Source organism: Papio anubis, chromosome 6 (assembly GCF_008728515.1).
Source record: "Papio anubis isolate 15944 chromosome 6, Panubis1.0, whole genome shotgun sequence".
NCBI lineage: Eukaryota > Metazoa > Chordata > Mammalia > Primates > Cercopithecidae > Papio > Papio anubis.
The window spans coordinates 31986571-32011136 of NC_044981.1; the positions used below are offsets into that span (position 1 = coordinate 31986571).

The 24566-nt window shown below is 55.1% G+C and overlaps 1 protein-coding gene across 4 annotated transcripts in view; it reads left to right on the top strand.

Moving 5' to 3' along the window:
• ITPR3 (inositol 1,4,5-trisphosphate receptor type 3) overlaps positions 1-24566 on the top strand; it is a 75880-nt gene that overhangs the window by 29125 nt on the left and 22189 nt on the right. For 3 of the 4 annotated variants that reach the window (XR_004184265.1, XM_031667048.1, XM_003897461.5), the window contains exons 4-25: positions 5960-6081; positions 8108-8194; positions 8835-8993; positions 9186-9284; positions 9631-9714; positions 12692-12838; positions 13075-13170; positions 13661-13711; positions 13895-14037; positions 15020-15119; positions 15204-15364; positions 16016-16157; positions 17320-17481; positions 17980-18152; positions 18691-18810; positions 19160-19342; positions 20509-20760; positions 20855-20999; positions 21363-21504; positions 22231-22430; positions 23784-23913; positions 24401-24458. Coding sequence is in view for 3 of the 4 variants with exons in the window: in XM_031667048.1 (XP_031522908.1) it covers positions 5960-6081; positions 8108-8194; positions 8835-8993; positions 9186-9284; positions 9631-9714; positions 12692-12838; positions 13075-13170; positions 13661-13711; positions 13895-14037; positions 15020-15119; positions 15204-15364; positions 16016-16157; positions 17320-17481; positions 17980-18152; positions 18691-18810; positions 19160-19342; positions 20509-20760; positions 20855-20999; positions 21363-21504; positions 22231-22430; positions 23784-23913; positions 24401-24458 (2956 nt within the window). In the remaining variant the exon portion in view is untranslated. Of the gene's footprint in view, positions 1-2456; positions 2567-5959; positions 6082-8107; positions 8195-8834; positions 8994-9185; positions 9285-9630; positions 9715-12691; positions 12839-13074; positions 13171-13660; positions 13712-13894; positions 14038-15019; positions 15120-15203; positions 15365-16015; positions 16158-17319; positions 17482-17979; positions 18153-18690; positions 18811-19159; positions 19343-20508; positions 20761-20854; positions 21000-21362; positions 21505-22230; positions 22431-23783; positions 23914-24400; positions 24459-24566 lie in introns of all 4 variants that reach the window. The other variant, XM_031667049.1, reaches the window with a different exon arrangement.

A 24566-nucleotide genomic window follows, 5' to 3' on the forward strand; every position in this document is an offset into this window, starting at 1 on the left:
TGCAATCCCCGCCTCCCAGGTTCAAGCAGTTCTCTGCCTCAGCCTCCTGAGTAGCTGGGATTATCGGCTTGCGCCATCACGCCCGGCTAATGTTTTTTGTATTTTTAGTAGAGACGGGGTTTCACCATCTTGGCCAGGCTGGTCTTGAACTCCTGACTTCATGATCCACCCGCCTTGGCCTCCCAAAGTGCTGGGATTACAGGTGTGAGCCACTGCGCCCGGCCTATGCCACATGTATTTTTATTTTTATTTTTATTTTGTTTTGAGATGGAGTTTCGCTCTTGTTGCCTAGGCTGGAGTGCAGTGGTGCGATCTTGGCTCACTGCAACCTCTGCCTCCCGGGTTCAAGCGATTCTCCAGCCTCCCAAGTAGCTGGGCTTACAGGCACCTGCTACCATGGCCGGCTAATTTTGTAATTTTGGTAGAGAGGAGGTTTCTCCATGTTGGTCAGGCTGGTCTCAAACTCCTGACCTCAGGTGACCTGCCCGCCTCTGCCTCCCAAAGTGCTGGGATTATAGGTGTGAGCCACCACGCCTAGCCTATTTTTATTTTTAAGTCATCAAGACTGAATAACCCTTCCATTATCTTCTGTAACCACAGTGACATCTTGGATGTTTTGTTTTATAGGTTGAGTCTAAACATTGAAGACAATTGGAAGCAGATACAGGCATTATTTCATGCAGAGCTTGTACATTACCGTGACTGTATAACTTGCTTTGCTCTCTGTCCTTGACTTGGATCCTCTACTCTGGTGCTTGATTGAGCAACAGAACCATCTGGGGTAGAAAAGGGGTAGGGGAGAGGTGCCATTAAAAATGCATATTCCTAGACCTCACACCAGACCTGCCAAGATCTGTGGAGGGCCTGGGAGTTTGTATATTTTAAAGCTATCCCCCTTGCCCTGGAATGATGGTATGCAGTGGCAGTGGGCATTTGGAGTGGTAGGCACCTTAGTCAGTTTTGGGTGAATGTTGACTGACCTTATTTAATAAATGAATAGCCTCACCAGCCCTGTGCCTCTTCATCCACAGGTACACACCCCGGAACACAACAGTCCTTACAAGGAAACCTCCCTGGACCCTCCACCTTTTCTCATGGCCTTTGAAACTGCAACTCCTGTGTGGGCCCAATCTCTTGGCTACCTGTCCTTCTCTCTGCCCTTCAGCCCTGTGGTTTAGTGACAAGGAAGGCTCAGGCCCCTTCTGGGGTTCTGACAGGCTTGCCTTTGGGCAAGGAGCACAGTGCAGTAGAAGCATGGGATGTGTATGGCGACGGGCCCCGAGTCTACCCACTTGTTTATTCATTCACTTGGCATCTTCTGGCACATGCATGTGAGGGCAAGGCTCCGAGGGAGGATCGGTGTGAGAGAAAAAGTTGAATCTCACAAGTTCCAGGTATTAAGTTTCCAAGAAAGATACGGAGGAGTCAGGAGCTGGGAGGGCTCTTTTCTGACTTCATTGCTCTCCTGGGGATGCTTCGGGGCAGTGTTTGTCATGCAGACCCGCTAGTGGGCTGTGAAGTCACTTGAATGGGTTCAGCCATCATTGACAGAAATGGATAGGATAGAATTGAAATGCATCCACCCTATAAGGGCTGTTGGGGTTTCATTAATTCTTTCTTCAACTCTGGCTATTCTCTGGTTAAATATGTCCGGTGAGTTTTAAATTTTGGTTATTGAAGCTTTTTTTATTTCTAGAAGTTCTACTTGGTTCTTTTTTCTTCTGCCGTGTCATTTTTTTTTTTTTTTAATCGTTTTCTGTTCTCTGCAGGGATCTTGAAGCTTTTTTTTTATTGATTGAAGCAGAGAAGACATATCTGTTTTACAGGTGCTGTCTGCGTCTGAAGTCTCTGCGCGTGTCTGTTTTTAGCGTCTATTTTGTGGGCTTGTTCTCCCCGTGGTGTCTGGTTCCCAAGGATTCCTGCTTTTCTTTGAGCATATACTGGTTATTGCATTTGAAAAGTCTGGTTTGAGTCTAGGATGAAGGTACCTTCCTCCAGGAAGGCCCTGCTGTTCCTTCTGCCAGACTCCTGGGGGTCTCACCAGTTCGAGCCCTCTTGAAGCCCAGCTCAAGTTTGGGGTTTCTTGAACCATCTGGGGGATTCCAACTGGTATCTTTAGCTCCTGGTAGGAGCTGTTCTACTGTGAGTTCAGCCCTTGTCTGAGACGGTATCCCTTTAGGGTCCCGATCTCCTGTTGACCCCTCACCTTCTGTGGGCCTGGGCGTGGACCTCTGATACTTCCATCTGAAGAAGCTGTCAAAATAAAAGTCCATGCTGTTGGGAATCAGGAAGTCGCCTCAAGGCAAAAGTAGCTGGGTGTTTCTATATCTCTTTTGTTTTCCTTTCTGTCTTCTCTTTTGGTTGGGTAATTCTTCACCATCTTGTCGATTCTTTAAGTCTTAGCATAACACACATTTAAAAAATTCCGTTGTTTTAGTTGCTTTCTATCACCATAGATGGTCACCATGGTTCTCAGCCCTGTCGGACCTGGAGCCTGGCACCAAGACCAGGGGCAGGGAGTCCCCATGCTGTTTTAAGCAGTGATGATCTAAGTTTTATTTCTTGGGTGAGTCGAGGTCGGAAAAGCTTGAGACCCCTGCTCTAGGGGCTGTACCTGTCCCTTTCCGCCTTTTCTCCTGTCTGGACTAGGGGCCGAAGGGGCTGGTGGGCCATGTGGAGACCAAGTGGCTGACAATCCCCGGGACCTGTGGGCTCAGACACAGGGCCCTGCACCTCTTAGCCCCTCTGGTCTCAGCTCAGCACCTCCCTTGCCTGGCCCCTGTTTCCTGCATGAGCTCCCTGCCCCTGCCAGGAGGGACCTGTGTCCTGTTCCCAGATGCACCATATCCTCTCCCATCTCCTGCTCTTTCCTCCAGTTGTGTGCCTCATAACCTCTTCCTCCCTCTAAGGTTAAATCAAACCCTACCTCTTTATACAGGAGGAAGTCATTTCTGGGTTGATGTATGCATCCGGCAGATGCTTGCTGAGGCCCAGGTTAGGGGCTGGGGAAACAGTGATGAGCTGTACCAATCCCTGCTAGCCTGCCCACCCCTGAGTCTGGTGAGGGTAGCAAAAAACATACAGTGGAATTCATAAATAATACAATCTATCCATATCCATATTTTAATTTTTTATTTTTGGGGATGGAGTCTTGCTCTGTCGCCCAGGCTGGAGTGCAGTGGCATGATCAGGGCTCACTGCAGCTTTGACTTCCCAGGCTCAAGTGATTCTCCTGTCTCAGTCCCCCAAGTAGCTGGGACTGCAGGCAGGTACCACCACGCCCAGCTAATTTTTTTGAATTTTAGTAGAGACAATGTCTCGCTATGTTGCCAATGCTGGTCTTGAACTCTTGGCTCAAGCGATCCTCCTGCCTCAACCTCTTGAGCAGCTGGGATTACAGATGTACACCATCATGCCTGGCTAATTTTTTGTTTTTTAAAATTATTTTTATTTTTTCTCACCACTTGCTGCCCGTTGATAATTTTTTATTAAAAAATTTTTTTTTGTACAGACAGGATTTTGCCATGTTGCCCAGGCCAGTCTTGAACTCCTGGCCTCAGTTGATCCTCCTGCCTCGGCTTCCCATAGTGCTGGAATTACAGGCATGAGCCACTGTGCCCAGCCCACTTGCCTTTAAATCATGAGTGTGGCAGCCACACACGCACCCATTTGGTGTGGCCATAAGTGATGTATTTTCCGAAATACCAGAAAACTCCTGGGAAAATTTGAATAACACAAAGGGCAGCTTTCCCTCAGTTTATATTGGAGTTGCATTCCTGGAAAATTCAGTGTTTGCTAAATCCATGCAAAAAAAATTCGTGCCTCTGTGTATAGCTCTCGGCCCAGAACACTGCTCATAGATGCCCACCTATGCGTGTGGGCAGGACATTTGCCATCAGGCATCACCCAGGATAATCTCTGTGGTGCAGGCGTCCAGCATCCCTGTTCTGCTCACTAAGTGCTACTGTGACAATTGGTGGTACAGCCCAAATCACTCCCTACCCAGTGAATTTCTGGAACATTCCCTGGTGTGCCCCATTCCCCACCACTCTGTTGGGAACTGCCTACCTCTAACAAGGCAGTGAGATCCACAAAATGACGTGGGGAAGCCCTGGGAGTGCCAACCCAGACTGAAGAAGCAGGAGGACCCCAGCTGCCTCTTGAGGGTTGACCCGAACCCATAAAGACATACTCTTAGCCGGGCTAGGTGTCTCACACCTATAATACCAGCACTTTGGTAGGCCAAAGTGGGTGGATCACTTGAAGCCAGGAGTTCGAGACCAGCTTGGGCAGTATGGCGAAACCCCATCTCTACTAAAAATACAAAAATTAGCCAGGCATGGTGGTGCATGCCTATAATCCCAGCTACTTGGGAGGCTGAGACAGGAGAAGTGCTTGAGTCTGGGAGGTGGAGGTTGCAGTGAGCCGAGATCACATCACTGCACTCCAGGCTGGGCTACAGAGTGAGACTGTGTCTCAAAAAAAAAAAAAAAAAAAAAAAAGACACACTCTCTCCAACAAACTGGGTGCTCTTTTGGAAGTGATGTCCACTCGTGCTGGCAGTGCTGAGGGGGGCTAGGCGGGGCGGCCCTTGGTGGCTCCATCTGCTTGTGGAATTGCCATTTTTCCGTTTCCTTTCCAGGAAGTTCTGTCTTCCTTCATCTTTGGTTCACTCGGTTTCTACTCTCAATGGTCCCATGGGACTTTTGCCTCCTTATGAACTGGACGGAAAATCCAGTTTTTCTTTGATCCCTGGGACTGGATGACCAGCTTTGACCAGAGAAAAGACACAGCTTTCTTAGAGGAAACAGGAAAGGACCTGAAGAAGGAGTTTTGTTTCTGGGACCCTCCAGTGACTCTCTCCTCTCTAGTCCCCCAGCATAACCATCTCCCTTCTGTTCCACACTGTTGGAGCATTGTGCAGTCAGGGACTCACACAGCTGCAGCATGAGAGGGATCTCAGGGCCACTGAGTCCTGCTCCGTGCCCAGGCTGTGGATCCCTCCTGTGATGGGGAGCTCACTGCTTCCCAGGGCAGCCCAGGCTGTTGTCACGCAGGCCCAGTCACCCACACCAGCCCCTCATCAGCACCCAGAATCCTCCCTCCCCTCCTACCAAGCTTTCGAACAGGCTTTTCCAACTCCTGCCTCCTTTGGATAAGCAGAAAAATTGGACACCCTTCCTGCAGCTTAGGCTTATGGGAATAACAGTTGTTTTATCTACTTGCCAAAATAAAAATTGTACTAGAGAACGTGTTTCTGGAATTTGGATTTGCCTTGTCTTAGGTCAGATTCCTAGAAGCGGAGCCTAAGATGGGTGAATTATTGAGGAAGTTCTCAGGAGAACACAGTGAGGGAGCCTCTTCCTCTCTGTATAGGCAAGGGAAGAAGCTGAGCAAGGGTGTGGTTTCAGGGGGAGATGCGCCTCAGCCTGACCCCATGGGGAGCTCGGGACTGTGAGCTGCTCCTCAGACTGTCCGCTCCAGAGGCTGGGCTGTTCTGTGCCTGTGTCAGTTACCGGATAGGGGCTGCCCCTGGGGAGAGGGGTATGCCATTTCCCAGGCATCTGTGTGCAAGATGGTTTCCATCGGCCAAGGCAATTAGCTAAAGGAGGATGCAGATGTGAGCTGTTAGCTGCCAATACTCACAGAAGCTGGGCAGAGACATGGCATAAGGGTGAGGCCCCAGCAGCCTCTGGTACATCTCCCAGGGGAAGAGGGCACCCCACCAAGTGAGATGCACTGCTCTCAAACCCGCCTGTGAGCCTCCCCATTCTACTCAGCGTATTCCGGGATGCTCCAAATTTTATGAGGTTCTTCCACCTGCTTCCTGTCTGCCTGCAGCGGGGAACGGGAATGGGGAAAGGTTGGGAGAGCAGAGCTGCAGGCTGGGGTTTTCTCTAGGGAGGGCCCTGAGCCCCAGATGAACCATTCCGCTCACCCCCCACCTGCCCCACCACAGACTGCCTCTTCAAGGTGTGCCCCATGAACCGCTACTCGGCCCAGAAGCAGTACTGGAAGGCCAAGCAGACCAAGCAGGACAAGGAGAAGATCGCTGATGTGGTGTTGCTGCAGAAGCTGCAGGTATGTGTGTGTGTGCAGGCATGCATCTGTGCACATGTACCAGGAACCTGGGCACACAAACAACAGCGCTGCTTGTTGGAGCCAGTAGGGGCTCTGTGGCTGAGCTGAGTGGTTTCTAAAACTTGCATAGGTGTGACGGTTCACACCTGTAATTCCAGCACTTTGGGAGGCCGAGGCAGGAGGATTGCTTGAGGCCAGGAGTTTGAGAGCAGCTTGGACAACATAGCAAGACCCTATCTCTACAAAAAATTAATAAACAATAAAAATAAAAAAATAAATTCCAATATGCAAGAGGTTGGTGTGAATTGCTGTGAAGGAGTGGATGTAGGGGGAGCAGGGTCCCTTCCCAGTGACTCACCAGTCTGTATAACTATGTTGTGTCAGTGGGAAGAAAGTGTCCCTTCTTCCAGGCTGGCACAGCCCTATGCCAGGTTGCGTGGCTCAGAGAGTGGAATGCCGACACCACGGAGCAGTGAACAACCTGTACAGCTGTCCATGGAGCTCCCAGTGGCTTGTGGAGACAGTGGCTCTGGGGAATCCAATTTGGGAGCCCTGGATCTAGTCTTAATCTCTCCCCTTGTTTTATAGAGTTGGAGCCTGGGGCCCTTAGATGGGACTGGTCTGTCCATGGTCATCCTGTGAGTCTGCAGTACAGCCTAGATGGCCCCCAGGTGTCTGACTCACCCTGGTTTCCTCAGACATGTGGATTGTGCCATGATGCTGGGATGTGGTGGTCGCTTATGAGCCCCTTGTAGGCAGTGGCTCAGTTCACATCCTGGGCAGATCTGCGGGTCCCAGCCCCATTCCCCAAACCACAAAGAGAGTGGGAGGCTTGGGCTGTGGTCAGGAACTTTGCAGCCTGGGCCCTGGGCCCTGTTGCCCCACCCCTTGTCATACAAACCTTGCTTCCCCGTCCCCTTCCCCTAAGCCCCATGCCCAGAGGAGGTGGGTCTAGAATGGGGACATTGGGCTATGCCCTATAGCTGTGAACTGGGCTGGAGAGAGGGAGCTGCAGGTGGACTGCCTGAGCTCTAGTATTAATACCCCAGCTCTCTTCCTGGGGTGGGGGCTGCCACAGGCTTCCTTCCCGCTGCCGGCAGGTAGAGGCTGAGCTGGGGATCTGGCCTGGCGGGAGGGCATTCACCTATGCAGAGCCACATAATCAGAACCGCAAGCAGTCACACAGCTACATGCTGTTGCTTTGTGGAAAGTCACATGGTCCATGGCAAGGCTCTCCAGCTGCCACCTTCATCTTGGTCTCAGTAAAGGACTGAGGAGGAGGAAAGGGCAGAGACCACTGCTCTCAGAGAGTGCCAGTCTGATGGAGGGGACAGGGCTCCTGCCCTCCAGGAACCCCTAATCTGGTGGAGGAGACAGGGCAGCTATCCTTAGGCAGCTTCCAGTCTAACAGGGGACAGAAGAGCCTAAAAAGCTGTCTCTAATGGGATGTAGACCAAATCCTCAAGGCCACCAGCATTGGATCCATCAGAGTGGGATGTGACCAGTCAGGGAGGGCTGCCTGGAGGCAGTGGGCTGAATGCATACAGTTTTGGGAGGGAAGGTTGCAGAGGAGTGGGGGTGGTGGTGGGAGCCAGGAAATGGCACCAAGCAGCCCCTGCCAGGGTTTGGACTGGGACAGGGGTCCCGTATCTGGGGCTTCGGGAGTCTGGTGAGATGAGGGTAGGTGGTGAGACACAGCTTTAGGTTCCTGGGGGTGTAAGGGGATTGCTGGGGATGCTCAAGGTGCTGCTGGCATGCCCTCTCCAGGGGAGGTGGCTGGGGAGGTGTAGGGATTTGGCTCCCTGGGCTGTGTGTGCTGTGAGACCTCAGGCTGCCTTCTGCACTCTGGGTGCAGCACTAAGAGCTGGGGCAGGGGTCCAAAGGGTCCTGGAGTCCAAGGTGACTCTGTGTGTGTGTGTGTGTGTGTGTGTGTGTGCATGTGTGCATGCATGTGTGGGGCTGGGGCATGTCTCCCTCTAGGAGCAGCTTCTGAGCCCACCCTTCACTTCTGTGTGTGTCTGCCCAGCACGCGGCCCAAATGGAGCAGAAGCAAAACGACACGGAGAACAAGAAGGTGCACGGGGATGTCGTGAAGTATGGCAGTGTGATCCAGGTGAGGCTGGCCCACCTCTCTCCCACCTGTCCCTCTCCCTGCCTAACAGGCTGGGCTGGTGCCAGGTGAGGGCTGCCAGCAGGCATTGCCCTCTGTGCCTGTGTGTCCCTGGGTGAATGAGTGGCCCTGGAGCCTGTGTGGCTGTTCGTCTGACTTTGTGTGTGTCTGTTGCTGTGTGGCCTCAGTAGCGGTGCCATGGGTGTGTTTGTGGCATGGTGACCATCAGCATGGAGTCTGGAGCCATGTTGTCTGGATTCAAATCTTGCCTCTGCTACTCCTAATGGTGTAACTTGGGCAAGTTACTTAACTTTCCCTGGTGCCTTGGTTTCCCCATCTGTGAAATCAGGCAGTAATAGTGCTTCCCTCTTGGATCATTGTAGGTTACTTGAGGTAATCTATGTAAAGTATTTAGAACAGCTTCTTTCTTGTGATCACCAGGGTGTCCATGGGGGTGTGCCTGTTGTGTGCATGTTTGTGTGTGATTGTGGCTGTGGGTGTTGGCCTGTGTGTTTGTGACAGGTGTCTGATACTGTGTGTGCAGCCAGGGTGTGACCAAGGGTCTAGGGCATCCCCCCATATCCCCTCCCTGATGGCCGCCCCCTGGGGCCTGGTGACCTTTCCGCACCCACCTGACCCCCAGCTCCTGCACATGAAGAGCAACAAGTACCTGACGGTGAACAAGCGGCTTCCGGCCTTGCTGGAGAAGAATGCCATGCGGGTGACCCTGGATGCCACAGGCAACGAGGGTTCCTGGCTCTTCATCCAGCCCTTCTGGAAGCTGCGGAGCAATGGGGACAACGTGAGGGCAGGGCCGGGCTTGGAGGGGCCTGGTGGAACTCCAGAGGGGTTTCTGTAGGGTCTTCGGTGTGGGGACTGGATAAGGTCATGCCCATTTCTTAGAAGGGCAGACTGAGACCCGAGGGAGGCCTGGAGGTGTGGCGACAGGAGGGCCCTGCCCTTCCCACCTAACCTGTCCTGCCTGTCTGCTCAGGTGGTCGTGGGGGACAAGGTGATCCTGAATCCTGTCAACGCCGGGCAGCCTCTGCATGCCAGCAATTACGAACTCAGCGATAATGCCGGCTGCAAGGAGGTGAGGGGGTCGGGGGTCAGCCAGGCAGTGCAGGGACGTCCACGTACCCCTGGTGGTGAAGACACCCCGCTCACCGCCATAGTCTCTGCCTCCAGCCCCATCTGGCCCGCTGGACAAGCTGGGCCTCATGGCTCCTGCATGTGTTTCCCAACGCTGCCCTCATTCTCCACCCCACAGGCTGGTGGTCCCAAGGTAGCCGGGCTGGGGTCTGGGGACCCTGCCTGGAAGAAGACACCCTGTCCTTGTACTATAACGGTGGCTGGGCTGCTTCTTCCTTTCAGCCCTGCTCTGGGCCCTCAGTGGCTGGGATCTGCCTGGCAACATAGGTCTCGTCACCCTTCCCCAGGTCAACTCTGTGAACTGCAACACCAGCTGGAAGATCAACCTGTTTATGCAGTTCCGGGACCACCTGGAGGAGGTGTTGAAAGGGGTAAGGACTGGGAATCCCTGCCTTGCCCAGTTGGCCACCCAGCCCTCCCCACCAGGGTCCTCTTCCTGCCTTCTCCACTCGCCAGGCCTCAGGCCCTTACACTCTCCCCAGCTTTGCACCCCCCAGCCTCCCTCCACTTCCATAGGGCCCCACCCACATGGCCCTACCAGGACTGCCACTTCTCTCGTCTCTGGCCACAGCCCCCTTCTCCATCCTCCCTGGGTCCTGCCCGGTCTGTTTTCTCTCTTGTTTAAGGGGGTGTCAGTGGACTGGGGGTCTCCATCCCCCCCACCCAGAGCCTTTGAGCACCATCCTCTCCCCGACTCCTGCTGCCTGTATCCATGCCAGGCCCCCTGCCCCTTGCCCTGTGCCCTCATTGGCGAGGGAGTGAGGCTGCCCTGTCTGCTGAGTTAGGGGTCACCGCCTGTCTCCTTCCTGGTCCCAAACATGCTGATGTGAGCTCTGGGAGAGAAGGGGGGCCTGGGAAATACTGCAGTGAAGACTTCAGGAGGATCCAGGACTGAGGGCAGAGGGAGCTGTCTGGGGCCACCGGAGAGACCATTCGAGAAAACCTGAACACCAGATGTGGGCGAGAGGAGAGTTCAGATGTCTCTTGGGTGGGGCTGCAGGGGATGGAACCAGCAGACGGGGTGCAGAGGGAGGGCAGGGAGGGCAGATTTGTAGAGTGTGAGGCTGTCCAGCTAGGGGAGCAGGCAGGAACATCCAGCTGTGAAACCTGTCAGAGGGACAGGTGACAGGCCCGAGAGCAGCCACCTAAGGAGGCTGCGTGTTCATGCACCTCCCTGCTCAGAAGCCTGCAGTGGCTCCCTTTGCCCTCTTCCCCTCGCTGAGCCGCTCTGTTAGACTCCCCTGCCGTGCTCAGGCTGCCTCAGTCCCCCACCCTCCTCATCCTTCTTACCTCCTGGGCTGCTTCCCGTCCACCCATGCCCTGCCCCAATGCCTTCTCCCTCCCTCCCTCCCACCCTTAAGTCTGCACATCGTCCACACATTAATCAAGGTCCAGCCATGCACTACCCCTCCCAGAAGCCTTCCCTAAAGTTCCAGCCCTGAATCTGTGCAGCACTTAGGAAATGAAGCATCTTGGCTGGGCGGGGTGGCTCACGCCTGTAATCCCAGCACTTTGGGAGGCCGAGGCGGGTGGATCACTTGAGATCAGGAGCTCAAGACCAGTCTGGCCAACATAGAGAAAGCCCTTCTCTACTAAAAATACAAAAATTAGCGGGGTGTGGCGGTGGGCACCTGTAATCCCAGGTACTCAGGAGGCTGAGGCAGGAGAATCACTTGAGCCTGAGAGGTGGAGGTTGCAGTGAGCCAGGATTGCACCACACTGCGCTCCAGCCTGGGCGACAGAGCGAGCCTCCATCTCAAAAAAACAAACAAGCAAACAAACAAACAAATAAAATGAAGCATCACTTGGGCCTCACTCTGTGGTCTACATAGGATTATTTCTGGGGAATCCGCCATGGCTCCATGGTTCCAAGGCAGCTCAGAAGCAAGGCTTTCTGGTGCTAAGTCCACTGCTTTTTTGCCCCTGCCCTGCGCTTCTGGGGCACAGAAGTCACTAGGTTCTGCCATAGTAACTGACCAATCTGGGTATCGTCATTCATTCATGCATTCTTGCATTCACTGCTGCATTCACTCTGCAGGTATTCACTGAATGCTTTGTGTCTAGTGTGTGTTCAGTGGAGGGAAGACAGAAAATGCCTTTAGTGATGATAGCAAGAGTGGCAGCCATGCATTGTGTGCCGGCTGGGCGGCAGGGTCTCAGCAGGAGGAAGGTGATGGAATGATGAAGGTGTAGGCCCTGGAACTGGGCCACAGATTCATGTCCCATTTGCCATTAGCTGCATGACCCTCAGCAGGATACTTACCTTCTCTATGCCTGAGTTTCTCCACCCATAAAATGGGGCTAATGATGTATTTACCCAGAGAGTTGGTGTGAGGATTGGGTGAGAAAGCTTACAAGTGCTTGCACAGTGGCTGGCACGCGGTAAGTGTGCAGTGTGACTTCATCATGCATATTATAATCCTCACAATTTCTGCAAGGAGGTCATAGTATTCCCATTTTACAGAAGAGGCAACTGAGGCTCAGACATGTTAAGGAACTTATCTGAAGTCACACAACTTTTAAGAGCAGAGACAGGCTGGGCACAGTGGCTCACGCCTGTAATCCTAGCACTTTGGGAGGCTGAGGCGGGTGAATTGCCTGAGCTCAGGAGTTCGAGACCAGCCTGGGCAACATGGTGAAACTCCGTCTCTACTAAAAATAAAAAAATTAGCCGGGCGTGGTGGCACGCACCTGTGGTCCCAGCTATACAGGAGGCTGAGGCATGAGAATCGCTTGAACCCAGGAGGCGAAGGTTGCAGTGAGCTGAGATCGTGCCATGTACTCCAGCCTGGGTGACAGAGGGAGACTGTCTCTGAAAAAAAAAAAAAAAAAGCAGAGACAGGATCCAAACGTAGTATCTGTGTCCAAAGCCATGGACATGCCCTCCATGCTGCCCCTATCCAACAGGGGAGCAAAAGAAATGGGCACAACCTACCAATATTTAGGCAGAAGGGACCCTGAGAGAGGGGCAGTCATGGCCCTGGGAAGGCTGAGGGGGTGAGGTCCCCCTCCTTCATGGAGAGGGTGACTGGAGATGGGCCGTTAGAGGTTAGGCAGGGTGTCTAGAGGCACAGATAGGGAGGGAGGCGGTCCAGGGTGGGTTTGAACATGGGAAGGCCTGGGAGAGCTCTGGATTTGGGGTCTGGGATGTGGGCTGAGGGCAGAGTGCCTGGGCTCTGCCTGCTCTCTAGGGGGGCTCAGCTTGCAGCCCCCTCTCTGTGTGCCAGCTCTGGAAGAGGGGCCCTGCCAGCAGCCACCCGTGTCTGAGGCAAGTGGGGCTGGGCCTTGGGTGGGTCCTTGAGCCTGGAGGGGCCGCAGCCATCCTGAGCCACACCCTGCTGCCTGCAGGGAGACGTGGTGCGGTTGTTCCATGCGGAGCAGGAGAAGTTCCTGACCTGTGACGAGTACAAGGGCAAGCTGCAGGTGTTCCTGAGAACCACACTGCGCCAGTCGGCCACCTCGGCCACCAGCTCCAATGCTCTCTGGGAGGTGGAGGTCAGAAGAGCCCTGCTTCTGGCACCCCGGACTTAGCCCTGGATGCCACCTCTCCCTCTTCCCCACCATCCTGGAGGGTGGGTTATTGACCCCTACCTCCCTCTGAGCGCCTCCAGAGTCAAAAGGCCAGGGAGGGTCCAGAACCCACCTACCCAGAGATCTCCAGGCCTCCCCGGGGTCTGACTCCCCATGCCTGGCCAGTCTCTCCTTCCTGCCTCACACCTGCGTGCCCCCAGGTGGTCCACCACGACCCCTGCCGTGGAGGAGCTGGGCACTGGAATGGCCTGTACCGCTTCAAGCACCTGGCCACAGGCAACTACCTGGCTGCTGAGGTGAGCGGGAGGCAGAGGGCATCCTGGGGCTCATGTTGTGTGCATGTACACGTGGGTGTGCAGGAGCGTCTGTGCACATATCTGAATATGTGGCACATGTGCCTGTGGACCCTGACTTCTTTGCACTCATGCATTTATCCAATATTATCAAATAAAGGCATGACTGTAAAGAAGCCTAATAAATATCACTGTGTTCCTACTATGTGCCAGGCACTATTCTAGGCACTGGGGATACAGAGTGAGCAAAATTTCCCATGTGTCTGTAATGCACACATTTGTGTGTGTTGGGGCATTGGTGTGTATGTGTGTTCATTTGTGGTTCTATGGAGAGGGGCCATGAAGGGCTCCCCTGGAATGTCGGCACCCCTGGGGGGGTGGAGGCTGCCTGCCCAAACCCAGGGTCCTATGTAGGTGACTATGTTTTGCAGTGGGGTCGTGTGGGTATAGTTTGGTGTCCAGTAGCTCCCCTGCATCTTGTATCTCTGTCCAGGAGAACCCCAGTTACAAAGGTGATGCCTCGGATCCCAAGGCAACAGGAATGGTGAGGAGCAAAGCAGGTCTCCAGTGAGGCTATGGGCCTGCCCTGGGGGTAGGCGGTGGCAGGGGAGGCCGTGAAACCCTGGGAGGGGGGCTGGAGGGAAGCGGCCCCTCAGATGGGATCCCAGGTGCTTCGGGGGCTTGAGAGGAGGTAGGGCTTTCTACCTGACTTGGGGTCCTCAACCAGGGGGCCCAGGGCCGTGCAGGCCGCAGGAACGCTGGGGAGAAGATCAAGTACCGCCTGGTGGCCGTGCCTCATGGCAACGACATTGCCTCTCTCTTTGAGCTGGACCCCACCACCTTGCAGAAAACCGACTCTTTCGTGCCCCGGTGGGTATGCGCCATGTGCCTGGGGGTTGGCTGGTGGTGCCCAGGCTGGGCCCTCCGTCTCTGGGACTCTCTGGATTCCTCACTCCTCCGCCCTCCTGAGGTCCTTTGGCCTCTGGGGTCTCTGCAGGTCCCATCCCTCAGGGGATCCAGCTCTGAGGTCTGTTGGCGGCTGACCACCATTGCATGCCTGCCGTGTGCCCAGCACCTGCCCCAGTTGGTCTTGAGTGCTCAAGCACAGGCTGCATGGCAGTTTGTCTAGGACACAGCAGCACGGGGAACCCAAACACTGGATGGGGAGGCCAGACTCTCTGGCCTTTGAGGTCCCGCCAACCCTGAGATTCTAGGACAGAACATCAAGAAACTTCTCAAGTGTCAATCCAGGCTTTGGTGTGTCCTAAGCTGTATGCCCTCAGGCTGCTATTCACTCTGCCTCCGTCATTTTAGTGGGAACATCAAGGTTCCCTATTAACAGGGCTAATGGGAGAGTTAATTGAGTCACAACATAGGCCCACAGTCCCTTCCCTGAAACTCTCGGAGGCAGATGGATTTGGTATTCAGATTGCTTTTCATTTTAGAAAGGTAAACTTGTATTTTGTAATCATAGACATTGAGTATTTCTGTGTAATGCATGTGTTCTATGAAATGTGTGCACCTTGAAATTTAATGGGATAAATAGTTAAATAGCCTCATTTGTCCAAATGAATTTTGGTCCCAAGTGTACAAATAAGTTTTGGTTTTGGAAGTGTGGACAAGGCTGCCCGTGTTAGTGCAGTGGTCAGGACGGGGCCTGGGTGCAGGGCTAGCTCTGGCTGTTCTCTGACTTCAGCTTCCTCATCTGGAGGGGCACCAGTGGCCCTGTCCCACAGCTGTTGAGGTGTGGAGTAGGGTGGAAGCGTGGCAGTGTTGGGGAGGTAGGCTGGCAGGCAGCAGGACGCATTCCGTAGTGCACTCCCCGAGTCCTTGCCCTCCCACCCGCCTGCAGGAACTCGTACGTTCGGCTGCGGCACCTCTGCACCAACACGTGGATCCAGAGCACCAATGTGCCCATTGACATCGAGGAGGAGCGGCCCATCCGGCTCATGGTACGGGTCCCTAGGGGTGGGGGTGGGGCTGGGGCCAGGGCCAGAGCTTGTTCCCAGGTGCCCTGCTGACCCCTGTCCCTGCAGCTGGGCACCTGCCCCACTAAGGAAGACAAGGAGGCCTTTGCCATCGTGTCGGTGCCTGTGTCCGAGATCCGAGACCTGGACTTTGCCAATGATGCCAGCTCCATGCTGGCCAGCGCCGTGGAGAAACTCAATGAGGGCTTCATCAGCCAGAATGACCGCAGGTGGGCTGCAGTGGCACAGAGGTTTTCTGAGTGATCTTGCCCTCCCAGGGCCTGCATTTCATGAAGAAAGGAGTCATGAAGCAGAAGCCAGGCAAACTGGGGAGAGAGTGGGGGACTGGCCCCTGTGGGGCCCTGGCTGAGCCTGGGACCCTGGAGTTGGGTGCAGGAGTTGGGTGCCTCACAGCTCAAGTACTCCCAGAACTAACCCTATGGTGGAGCTGGTTACTGTGTTGAGCATGGTCTCAAGGCCACTTAGCCCTGCTTTACTGATGACGGGGCTGAGGCTCAGAGAGGTTACGAGACTTGCCCAGGGTCACAGAGTTAGTAAGTGGCAGAGTCAGGATGCAAATGCAGCCCCCTTCACACCAGACTCCCCGCCTTGTGCCCTGCACTTCCTTTCCAGCTTGGGATATTCTGAGATTCTGTGTCTTGGGGCCACTTTGAAATCCAGGGTGGGTGGGGCTGGGCGTGTTTGGAGAGTATTTCAGGGGAAAGCCGGGGAGAGGAGTTGTAGGCTGAGGATGGGTTTTATGCTTTGGGGGCCGCTGAGTGAACTCAGGAAAGCCATATTTTGGGAGGGACTGGCTCCCCACGAGGGGCACCTGCTGGGTGGGCATCTCACACTCGTCATCCCCGGATACCCTCACCCAGGTTTGTCATCCAGCTGCTGGAAGACCTGGTGTTCTTTGTCAGTGATGTCCCCAACAATGGGCAGAATGTCCTGGACATCATGGTCACCAAGCCCAACCGGGAACGGCAGAAGCTGATGAGGGAGCAGAACATCCTCAAACAGGTGCGTGTGTACTCATGAGGGGACGCGGAAGGGCCGGGTGCCAGGAGAGGGATGCCTTGAACTGCAGGCTCATCCCCTACTTTAACAAAAACCAGTATATATGGGGCACGACCACGTGCCAGGCACTTCCCTAAGTACCCCACATGTGTTGACGAATTTGATCCTCCCTGCCTGCAGGAGGCACCGTGATTCTTACCCTGTTTTACTGGTGAAGAAGCTGAAACAAAGGCCAGAGTCGCTTGGCCCAGGGTTCACAGTTAGGAAGCGGCAGACAGGATTTGAGCTCAGGATGTTGGGTCCAGAGCTGTGCTTCAAAAAAATGTTTAACAATTTTTTTATTATGAGAATCGTCAAATATTGGGAAAGTATTGGAAGAATAGTACAGGGAACAAGGTGCCTCACCATTTTGCTGCCTTGGCTTTATGTAGCTCTATTCACACATCCATGTTTCCGTCCACACATTTCAAAATAGGCAGCATTTTACACCCAAAAGTTTCAGCAGGCATCCCTATTACAATAGGGACATTGCCTTATATAACCATAGTACATGCTCACACCTAAGAAAATCACAACAATACCAAGTCCATATCACATTTCTCTAATGTTCCCAGAATGTTTTTGTAAAGCTTGTTTTTTTTTTTAAATGAGGATCCAGTTAAGGTTTTTTCATTCCATTCTGTTGCTCTGTCACTTTGCTCTCTGTTTCAGAACAATTTTTTCACCTCTCCACCCAGCCCCAACCTTTAAAACATTTTTGTAATTATGTAACATTTTACTTTGACAAGGCAGGCCTGTGTCTCATCTCTTAAGCTCTGGCCACAGCGGCCCTGCCTGCCTTTTCTCTTAGCCTCAGACCCTGAGCTGCCGAGACCCTCTGCTCTTCCCCCAGGCCCCAGATCTGAGCTGGGATTAGAATCTGCATCAGGGAGGGATGGGCTGGGGTCAGCTTCAGGATTCCAACAAGGAGTAGAGAGAGCTGGGGCTGGAATTGGGGCTGAGGATGGCTGGTCTGGGGTTGCGGTCCAGCTTAGAATCAGCTCGAAGCCGATGTCTGGGCTGGCTTTAGGGCAGAGTCAGTCGGGGCTCAGGGATGACTCCTGGGATGACTTCAGGATGCAGACAGGTGTTGGGCAATCAGTCTTCACCCTCCGTGTTCCCCCAGATCTTTGGCATTCTGAAGGCCCCGTTCCGTGAGAAAGGGGGTGAAGGTCCCCTGGTGCGGCTGGAGGAGCTGTCAGACCAGAAGAACGCCCCCTATCAGCACATGTTCCGTCTGTGCTACCGTGTGCTGCGGCATTCCCAGGAGGACTACCGCAAGAACCAGGTGTGCCACTGCCCCGCTGGCCCACTCGCTGGCTACGTGTTCCTTCCTCAGCAAGTGATTTCCTCAGGCGTACGTGCTGTGCCAGGCACTGTTTTGGGGTCTGGGGTCCGGTAGGGCACCAGACAGCAGGGCTGAGTTCATGGGAACGGGACCTGGCCTACTGCTCACAAGGGCCTTGCACTGGGTTAGATTCCGTGCTGAGCAAGGGTCCTGCTCTTTCATTCTGCACTGGGCCCGACAAGTTATGTAGCCAATCCTTCCACACAAACAAGGTCCCTGCCCTCGTGGAGGTTTCGCTCTGGTGGGAAACAGCCCACGAGCTAAATAACTACGTAATCTAAGTCACTCTTCTGCCCAGTGATGCTTCCTGTCCCGGACCTCCACCTTTCTAGGGTATTGGGTCCCTATCTCGGGGTCTGAGGGCAGTGTTCCAGAGCAGAGCTGGGCCCTGTGGCCCGCCTGTGACTCTCTGTGACCCCCAGCCTGTCTGCCCCCCAGGAGCACATCGCCAAGCAGTTTGGGATGATGCAGTCCCAGATTGGCTATGACATCTTGGCTGAGGACACCATCACCGCCCTGCTGCACAACAATCGCAAGCTCCTGGAAAAGCACATCACCAAGACCGAGGTGGAGACCTTCGTCAGCCTTGTGCGCAAGAACCGGGAGCCCAGGTGGGCCCGAAGCCCCTCCCCGCCCGGCGCCTGCCCCTCCCTCCTCCCTTGCCTGGGTAGAAAGTCTGCTGGTTGTGAGAATACTGAACTATTCCTGCACCTGTTGGTAACTGCCACCCCCCTGAGGCCTTAGCCTCCCTAGCCTTTCTCTGGGATCCCCCCAAATTTGGCCCACTCTAGCAACAATGGGAATGACTCCTGGTACCACTAGAGGCCCCCAAGACCTTCTCCAGTGACAAAGTCAGAACCTGTATTGAACCAGTTGTTAAATATTTTGAATATCACCTTGGCCCTTGCGCCTCCTCACCCTGTCCCCCCGAACTCCCATCTAGCCTTCCCGGACTCCAGGATGATGCCCTGGGGCTCTTCCTCCTTGGGGACCTGGGAGTCCATCCCACCCATCTCTAAGCCTTGAGAGGGAGCTAGTCCCAGGTGGCGGTGCTGCCAGCTGGGGAAGGAGAAAGGGAAGGGTGGGCTCCATCCTTAGAGGGACCAGCCTCTGAGACCCTCTCCCCACCCCTGGCTGTCACCACCCCAGGTTCCTGGACTACCTCTCTGACCTGTGTGTGTCCAACCACATTGCCATCCCCGTCACCCAGGAGCTCATCTGCAAGTGTGTGCTGGACCCCAAGAACAGTGACATTCTCATCCAGACAGAGTGAGCCCTGCGCCCCCTGCCCGCACTTGGGCTCCACGTTGCTGGCGCCCAGCTGTCTTAGAGCTTAGGCCCTGTCTGGATTCAGGCTGGAGCTGGCATCCTTGCTCTCTGCAGCTGTGAACTCTCTGCCTCTTATGTGTCCTGCTGTGTGCCTGGCACTGTGGGGCGGGGTGGGGGAGTGGGGAAGGGGCACAGAAAAGAATGAGCCATGGACCCTGCCCTTGAGATGTATATGGTCTGTCTGGGTCCCTGTGGTGTTTGGCATTGTGCGGCCGGGTGTGCTCAGGGAGGGGTCCAGGCGTAGCGCCCTGGCCGTGGCTCCCTGTGACAGGTTGCTGGTGGTCTGCAGACTTCGGCCCGTGAAGGAGATGGCCCAATCCCACGAGTACCTGAGCATCGAGTACTCAGACGAGGAAGTGTGGCTCACGTGGACTGACAAGAATAACGAGCACCATGAGAAGAGTGTGAGGCAGCTGGCCCAGGAGGCGCGGGCCGGCAACGCCCACGACGAGAATGTGCTCAGCTACTACAGGTGCCCCGCCCCAGCTCCTCCCCCCTCTTCCTGTGCCTTTGAGCCTTCTCAGTAGGCTGTTGGCCAATCCCTGCTGAGGATGAGCTCTGACAGCCTCAGGTGGGGCTCCTGCCTCCTCGGAAGAGGCGTCCCTGCTGTCACTCCCCTGCCATGCAGCCTCATTCCAGGAAGTCTGAGTGAAGAGGACTGTGTGCCCCCAATAGCACTGGGTGGCGCAGCACAGGAACCAGGCTTCCAAGAAACCCAACCTGTTTCCAAACATGTGTATTATTAAAATAACCTCACCAAATTAGCTGGCCATGGTGACACACACCTGTAGTCCCAGCTACTCGGGAGGCTGAGGCATGGAAATCGCTTGAACCTGGGAGGTGGAAATTGCAGTGAGCCAAGATCACACTACTGCACTCCAGCCTGGGTTACAGAGAAAGACTATCTCAAAAAAAAAAAAAGTAAAAAAAAAAAAAATCTCTTTAGACTCCCTTCTTAAATGCTTGCCACGTAGTAGTCCCCTTTTAAAGCACTTGTCCTGATCCCTCATTTGAGCCACATGACAACCCTTGTTGTAGCTACTATAGTTACTCCTGTTGTAAAACTGGGGAAACAGTGGCACAGAGGGGTAAAGGAACTTGCCTGAGGTTACACAGCCATCAGCAGTGAGCCATGGCCCACACCCAGGCTGTCCAGCTCCAGATCCCCTGGGAAGTCATGTCTGTGAGGAGGAGGCAGAGGGCCTGGTATTGCCAGGGCAGCACAGAGCTTCCTACGTTCCTCATTTTTGTATCCCCTCCATCAAGGTCACACCCCTTTCACCACCTACCCACTTCCCTGTCCTCTCTCTCCCATCTTGCCCTCACCCTTCCTGGCCAAGGCTGGCTCTTCTCACCTCACTGCCCTCCCCTGTCTCTCACCCTTTCCCTCATCTCTCAGACGTCCCTCTTCCCATAAAAACCTGTCCTGGCTGAGTCTTAGCCAGGAGGGGGAGAATTGCAAGTACTCGTCATCACAGACAGGTTTTCCATTCACCTTTCTAACTCAGAATTGCAGCTGGTGCATCTTTAACCTAATCCCTTTGCCATTTTACTGAGTCCTCACCAAGTCCAGTGCCCAGTGCCAGCAGCCCTGCGGCTGCCATCTGCCGTGTCCTCACCGTCCTCCCTGTCCTGCAGGTACCAGCTGAAGCTCTTTGCCCGCATGTGCTTGGACCGCCAGTACTTGGCCATCGATGAGATCTCCCAGCAGCTGGGTGTGGACCTGATTTTCCTGTGCATGGCGGACGAGATGCTGCCCTTTGACCTGCGCGCCTCCTTCTGCCACCTGATGCTGCACGTGCATGTGGACCGCGACCCCCAGGAGCTGGTCACGCCGGTCAAGTTTGCCCGTCTCTGGACTGAGATCCCCACAGCCATCACCATCAAGGAGTGAGAGGGGTGGAGGCAGGGTGGGCGGGGCAGGGGTAGAGGCTGGGGTGGGTGCATCTCAGGGACCTTCATGCCTCATGGCCTCCACCCTCAGCTATGATTCCAACCTCAACGCGTCCCGAGATGACAAGAAGAACAAGTTTGCCAACACCATGGAGTTCGTGGAGGACTACCTCAACAATGTGGTCAGCGAGGCTGTGCCCTTTGCCAACGAGGAGAAGAACAAGCTCACTTTTGAGGTGGCTGGGGGAGTGCCCAGGGGCTGGGGTCCGTGGGGCTCTGGTTGGCCCTACACTGGCCTCAGTTTGCACCCAGGAATCGGCTGTGGGATCCCCCCACTTCCTTCTGTGTCCCCAGCCAGTGCAGGGGTACCGTATAGAAGGCTGGGATTCTCCAAGAGGCAGGCTGCTGATCCAATGCCTGGGAAAGGGCTGCCTCTCCCTGCTCCGCTGTCCCTCCTGGGAACCCCGCCCTCATGAGGCCCCTTTCGCCAGTCCCAGCCCGCCCTCCACGAAGTTTCCCCAGTCCCGGCCCGCCCTCCACGAAGCCCCGCCCCCGTGCACCGGCCCCTCCCACCTCACCTCGGCCCCGCCCCTCCGCAGGTGGTCAGCCTGGCGCACAACCTCATCTACTTCGGCTTCTACAGCTTCAGCGAGCTGCTGCGGCTCACTCGCACACTGCTGGGCATCATCGACTGTGTGCAGGGGCCCCCGGCCATGCTGCAGGCCTATGAGGACCCCGGCGGTGAGGCCTTTGCCCGGCTTGGGCCACCCTGGCGGTCCTCAGCCTCCTTCTAGCACAGGAAGTTCCCTCAGATCAACACCTTCCCCAGCCCCGCATTCCCCCCACTCAACCTGGCTCTGCCTCAAGGGGATATCTTGGGCCCAAGCCTCTCCCACCTCAGCGAGACCAGAGGGGTCCCTGCCCGGACTCCCTGGAGACGCCGGGTCTGGGGGAGTTGCCTTCCAACCCTGCTTGGTCTTGAGGGGAGATAGTGAGGGAGGAGCGAGACAGCCCTGTCATTGTGTGTATGAGGAGGAGGGAGGCACAGCCTGTCTGAGGGATGAGTGAGCGGCAGCCCTGCCCTCCCAGACACTCCCAGGCTGCATAAACTCATCTAAACAAAAGGTGCCTAGAGCCTGGTACTGTTTTCAGGGCTGTCCTCCCTGCAGTGTCCCCTCAGTCCCCAGGCTGTGTAGCTGCTCTTATGGTTTCCTACAGACAATTCTCAGTCATCTCCCCACACAGCTCACCTTTGCCCTGACACCTCCTTCTTTCCCCAGATTTGGCTTAAAGCTCCCCTCCTCCAGGAAGCCTTCCTGGTTTAGCCCTGTCCCTTCCTTAGCAAGGCTTTGCCTGCAGCTGACACAAACAGAATGTGCACCCTCTGCCTCCCTCATCAGACCAGGGATCCCTGCTATACACCCTCTACAACCTCCTAAGCAACCTCCTGTACTCCCCGCTCCACAGGCAAGAATGTGCGGCGGTCCATCCAGGGCGTGGGGCACATGATGTCCACCATGGTGCTGAGCCGCAAGCAGTCAGTCTTCGGTGCCCCCAGCCTGCCTGCTGGGGCCAGTGCTGCTGAGCCGCTGGACAGAAGCAAGTTTGAGGAGAATGAGGACATTGTGGTGATGGAGACCAAGCTGAAGATCCTGGAAATCCTTCAGGTGCCTGGGCCAGGACCACATGGGAGATGTTGGGGATAGGGGGAGGGTAATGGGGCAGGTATAGGGAGGCTGGGCAGGGCAAACCCCTTCAGATCTCAGTATTTGGTACTGAAGGCTCCATTGGGATTGGCTGTCAGGCCCAGCAATTCCCACATTGTGGTTCTTGGGCCAGCCTCACCTGGGAGCTTGCTAGAAATGCACATTCTCGGTTGGGCGCAGTGGCTCACACCTGTAATCCCAGCACTTGGGGAGGCCAAGATGGGAGAATTGCTTGAGCTCAGAGTTCAAGACCTGCCTGGGTGAGACCCCATCTCTATTAAAAAAATAGTAATAATGATAAATAAATGGAAAGAAAAACAGAAATGCACATTCTCGGGCCCCACCCTAGACCTACTGAGTCAGGAACACTGGAGAGTTCCTGTGGGCTGTGTTGTGACAAACCCTCCAGGTGATTCTGACGTGCACTGAAGTCTAACTCAATTCTCCCATTTTACAGATGGGGAAAATAAAAGCGGGGAGGGGACTTTCCCAGGGTCACAGGGATTTTGAAGCAGAGCTAGAGATTTAAGAACCTATTTCTTGGCAAGGTGGATGCGGTCATCGCTGTTCTGGTCTCATCTGAGACTCCCCAGCCACACCCCAGGAAGGGGCTCATCCCCGAGGAGGGATGGGGATGCTTGCTTTTGCCTTGCTGTCACCAGAGGGCAGGAAGGGTAGTGCAGTGACCTCCATGGGGGACCTCTGGCGGGGAGTCAGAGTGGAGGGAGCTTCTGACTCATTCTGAGGGCTGGGCCTTCCATGTCTGCATCCTGGGGCTTGGCCAAAGGCCCTGTGCACCATGAGGCTGTGTGACTCACCCATGTCTGCAAACCCTGCATCCTCACGTCTGCCCCACAGTAGCCGCTCCTCCTCCCTCACAGGCCTCAGTTTCCCCTCCTGTGAGTATCCAGGGTCTGTTTGGCTGAGCAGGATAGGAGGACAAGAGTCAGGTTTTGGACCTGAGAGCTTCATTCCCCTTCCTGTCAGTGTCTAACCTGGGAAAGAGGGACTGAGTGGGCCGGGTGCAGGGGTGCTCACTGCCTCATGCTGAGAGGAGGCCCCCGTCCTCCATCACTGGGGCAAGAGCTGGGGAGAGGGCACCCTGGGCCTCCTTGGGGAGAGGGGTCTTGTTTTTTTTGCTGTGACATCCTGGAGCATCCCGAATGACTGTGCTGAGGACCCTGCTACCCCAAGTGTTAGAGCCTTTTTGGGGGCCCCCTGCTCCCCATAAAATAGGAAGGGCCTTCTGACCTCAGGTCAGTCCTCACCCCATCCTCACCTGACGCTTTCCTCATTCTTTCCCCTCTTCTCCAGTTCATCCTCAATGTCCGCCTGGATTACCGCATCTCCTATCTGCTGTCTGTCTTCAAGAAGGAGTTCGTGGAGGTGTTTCCCATGCAGGACAGTGGGGCTGATGGCACAGCCCCTGCCTTCGACTCTACCAGTGAGCCCCTGCCCTGCCTTCAGGCTGAGGCTGTGCGACTTCCCCAGGGATACACAGCAGTAGGGTGGAGCCAGCTCCCAAGCCCTGCTCCTTTTTCTAGTCCGCAAAGGCCTTTTCTCTCCATTGTCTCATTTAATTGCCTCAGTGAGGGGGAAGGGCAGGCACCCTTCCCTTCGTTTTCCAAATGGGGAAACTGAGGCTCACCAAAAAGCAGGGACTTGCTCAAGGTGACAACCAATCAGAGGCTGAGCTTGACCAGGACCTGATCTCCTGACTCTCAGCCTGGATCTCTGCCCACTTTGTACTGCCCTGCAGGGAAGTAGGGGGCTGTGACTCCTCCCCTACTTGGTTCCTTCCCAGAAAGGGGCAGGCAGAGCAGCTGCTGTGCAGCCAGTGCAGGAAAGAGGGTGGTTTGAGTATCTGCCTGTGCTCCCCTCTTTCCTGGGCTGGGCCTACCACCTGCTCCCATCTGCCCCTCTCCCCACAGCTGCCAACATGAACCTGGATCGTATCGGGGAGCAGGCGGAGGCCATGTTTGGAGTGGGGTGAGGCCAGGGTTGAGCTGCAGGGTTGTGTGGGGTTGGGAGGCTTGATACCCCCTCTTGGGCTGGTCTGGGTTCTTGGGCTGGGGGCTGGCCCTTCCCTCTGCCATT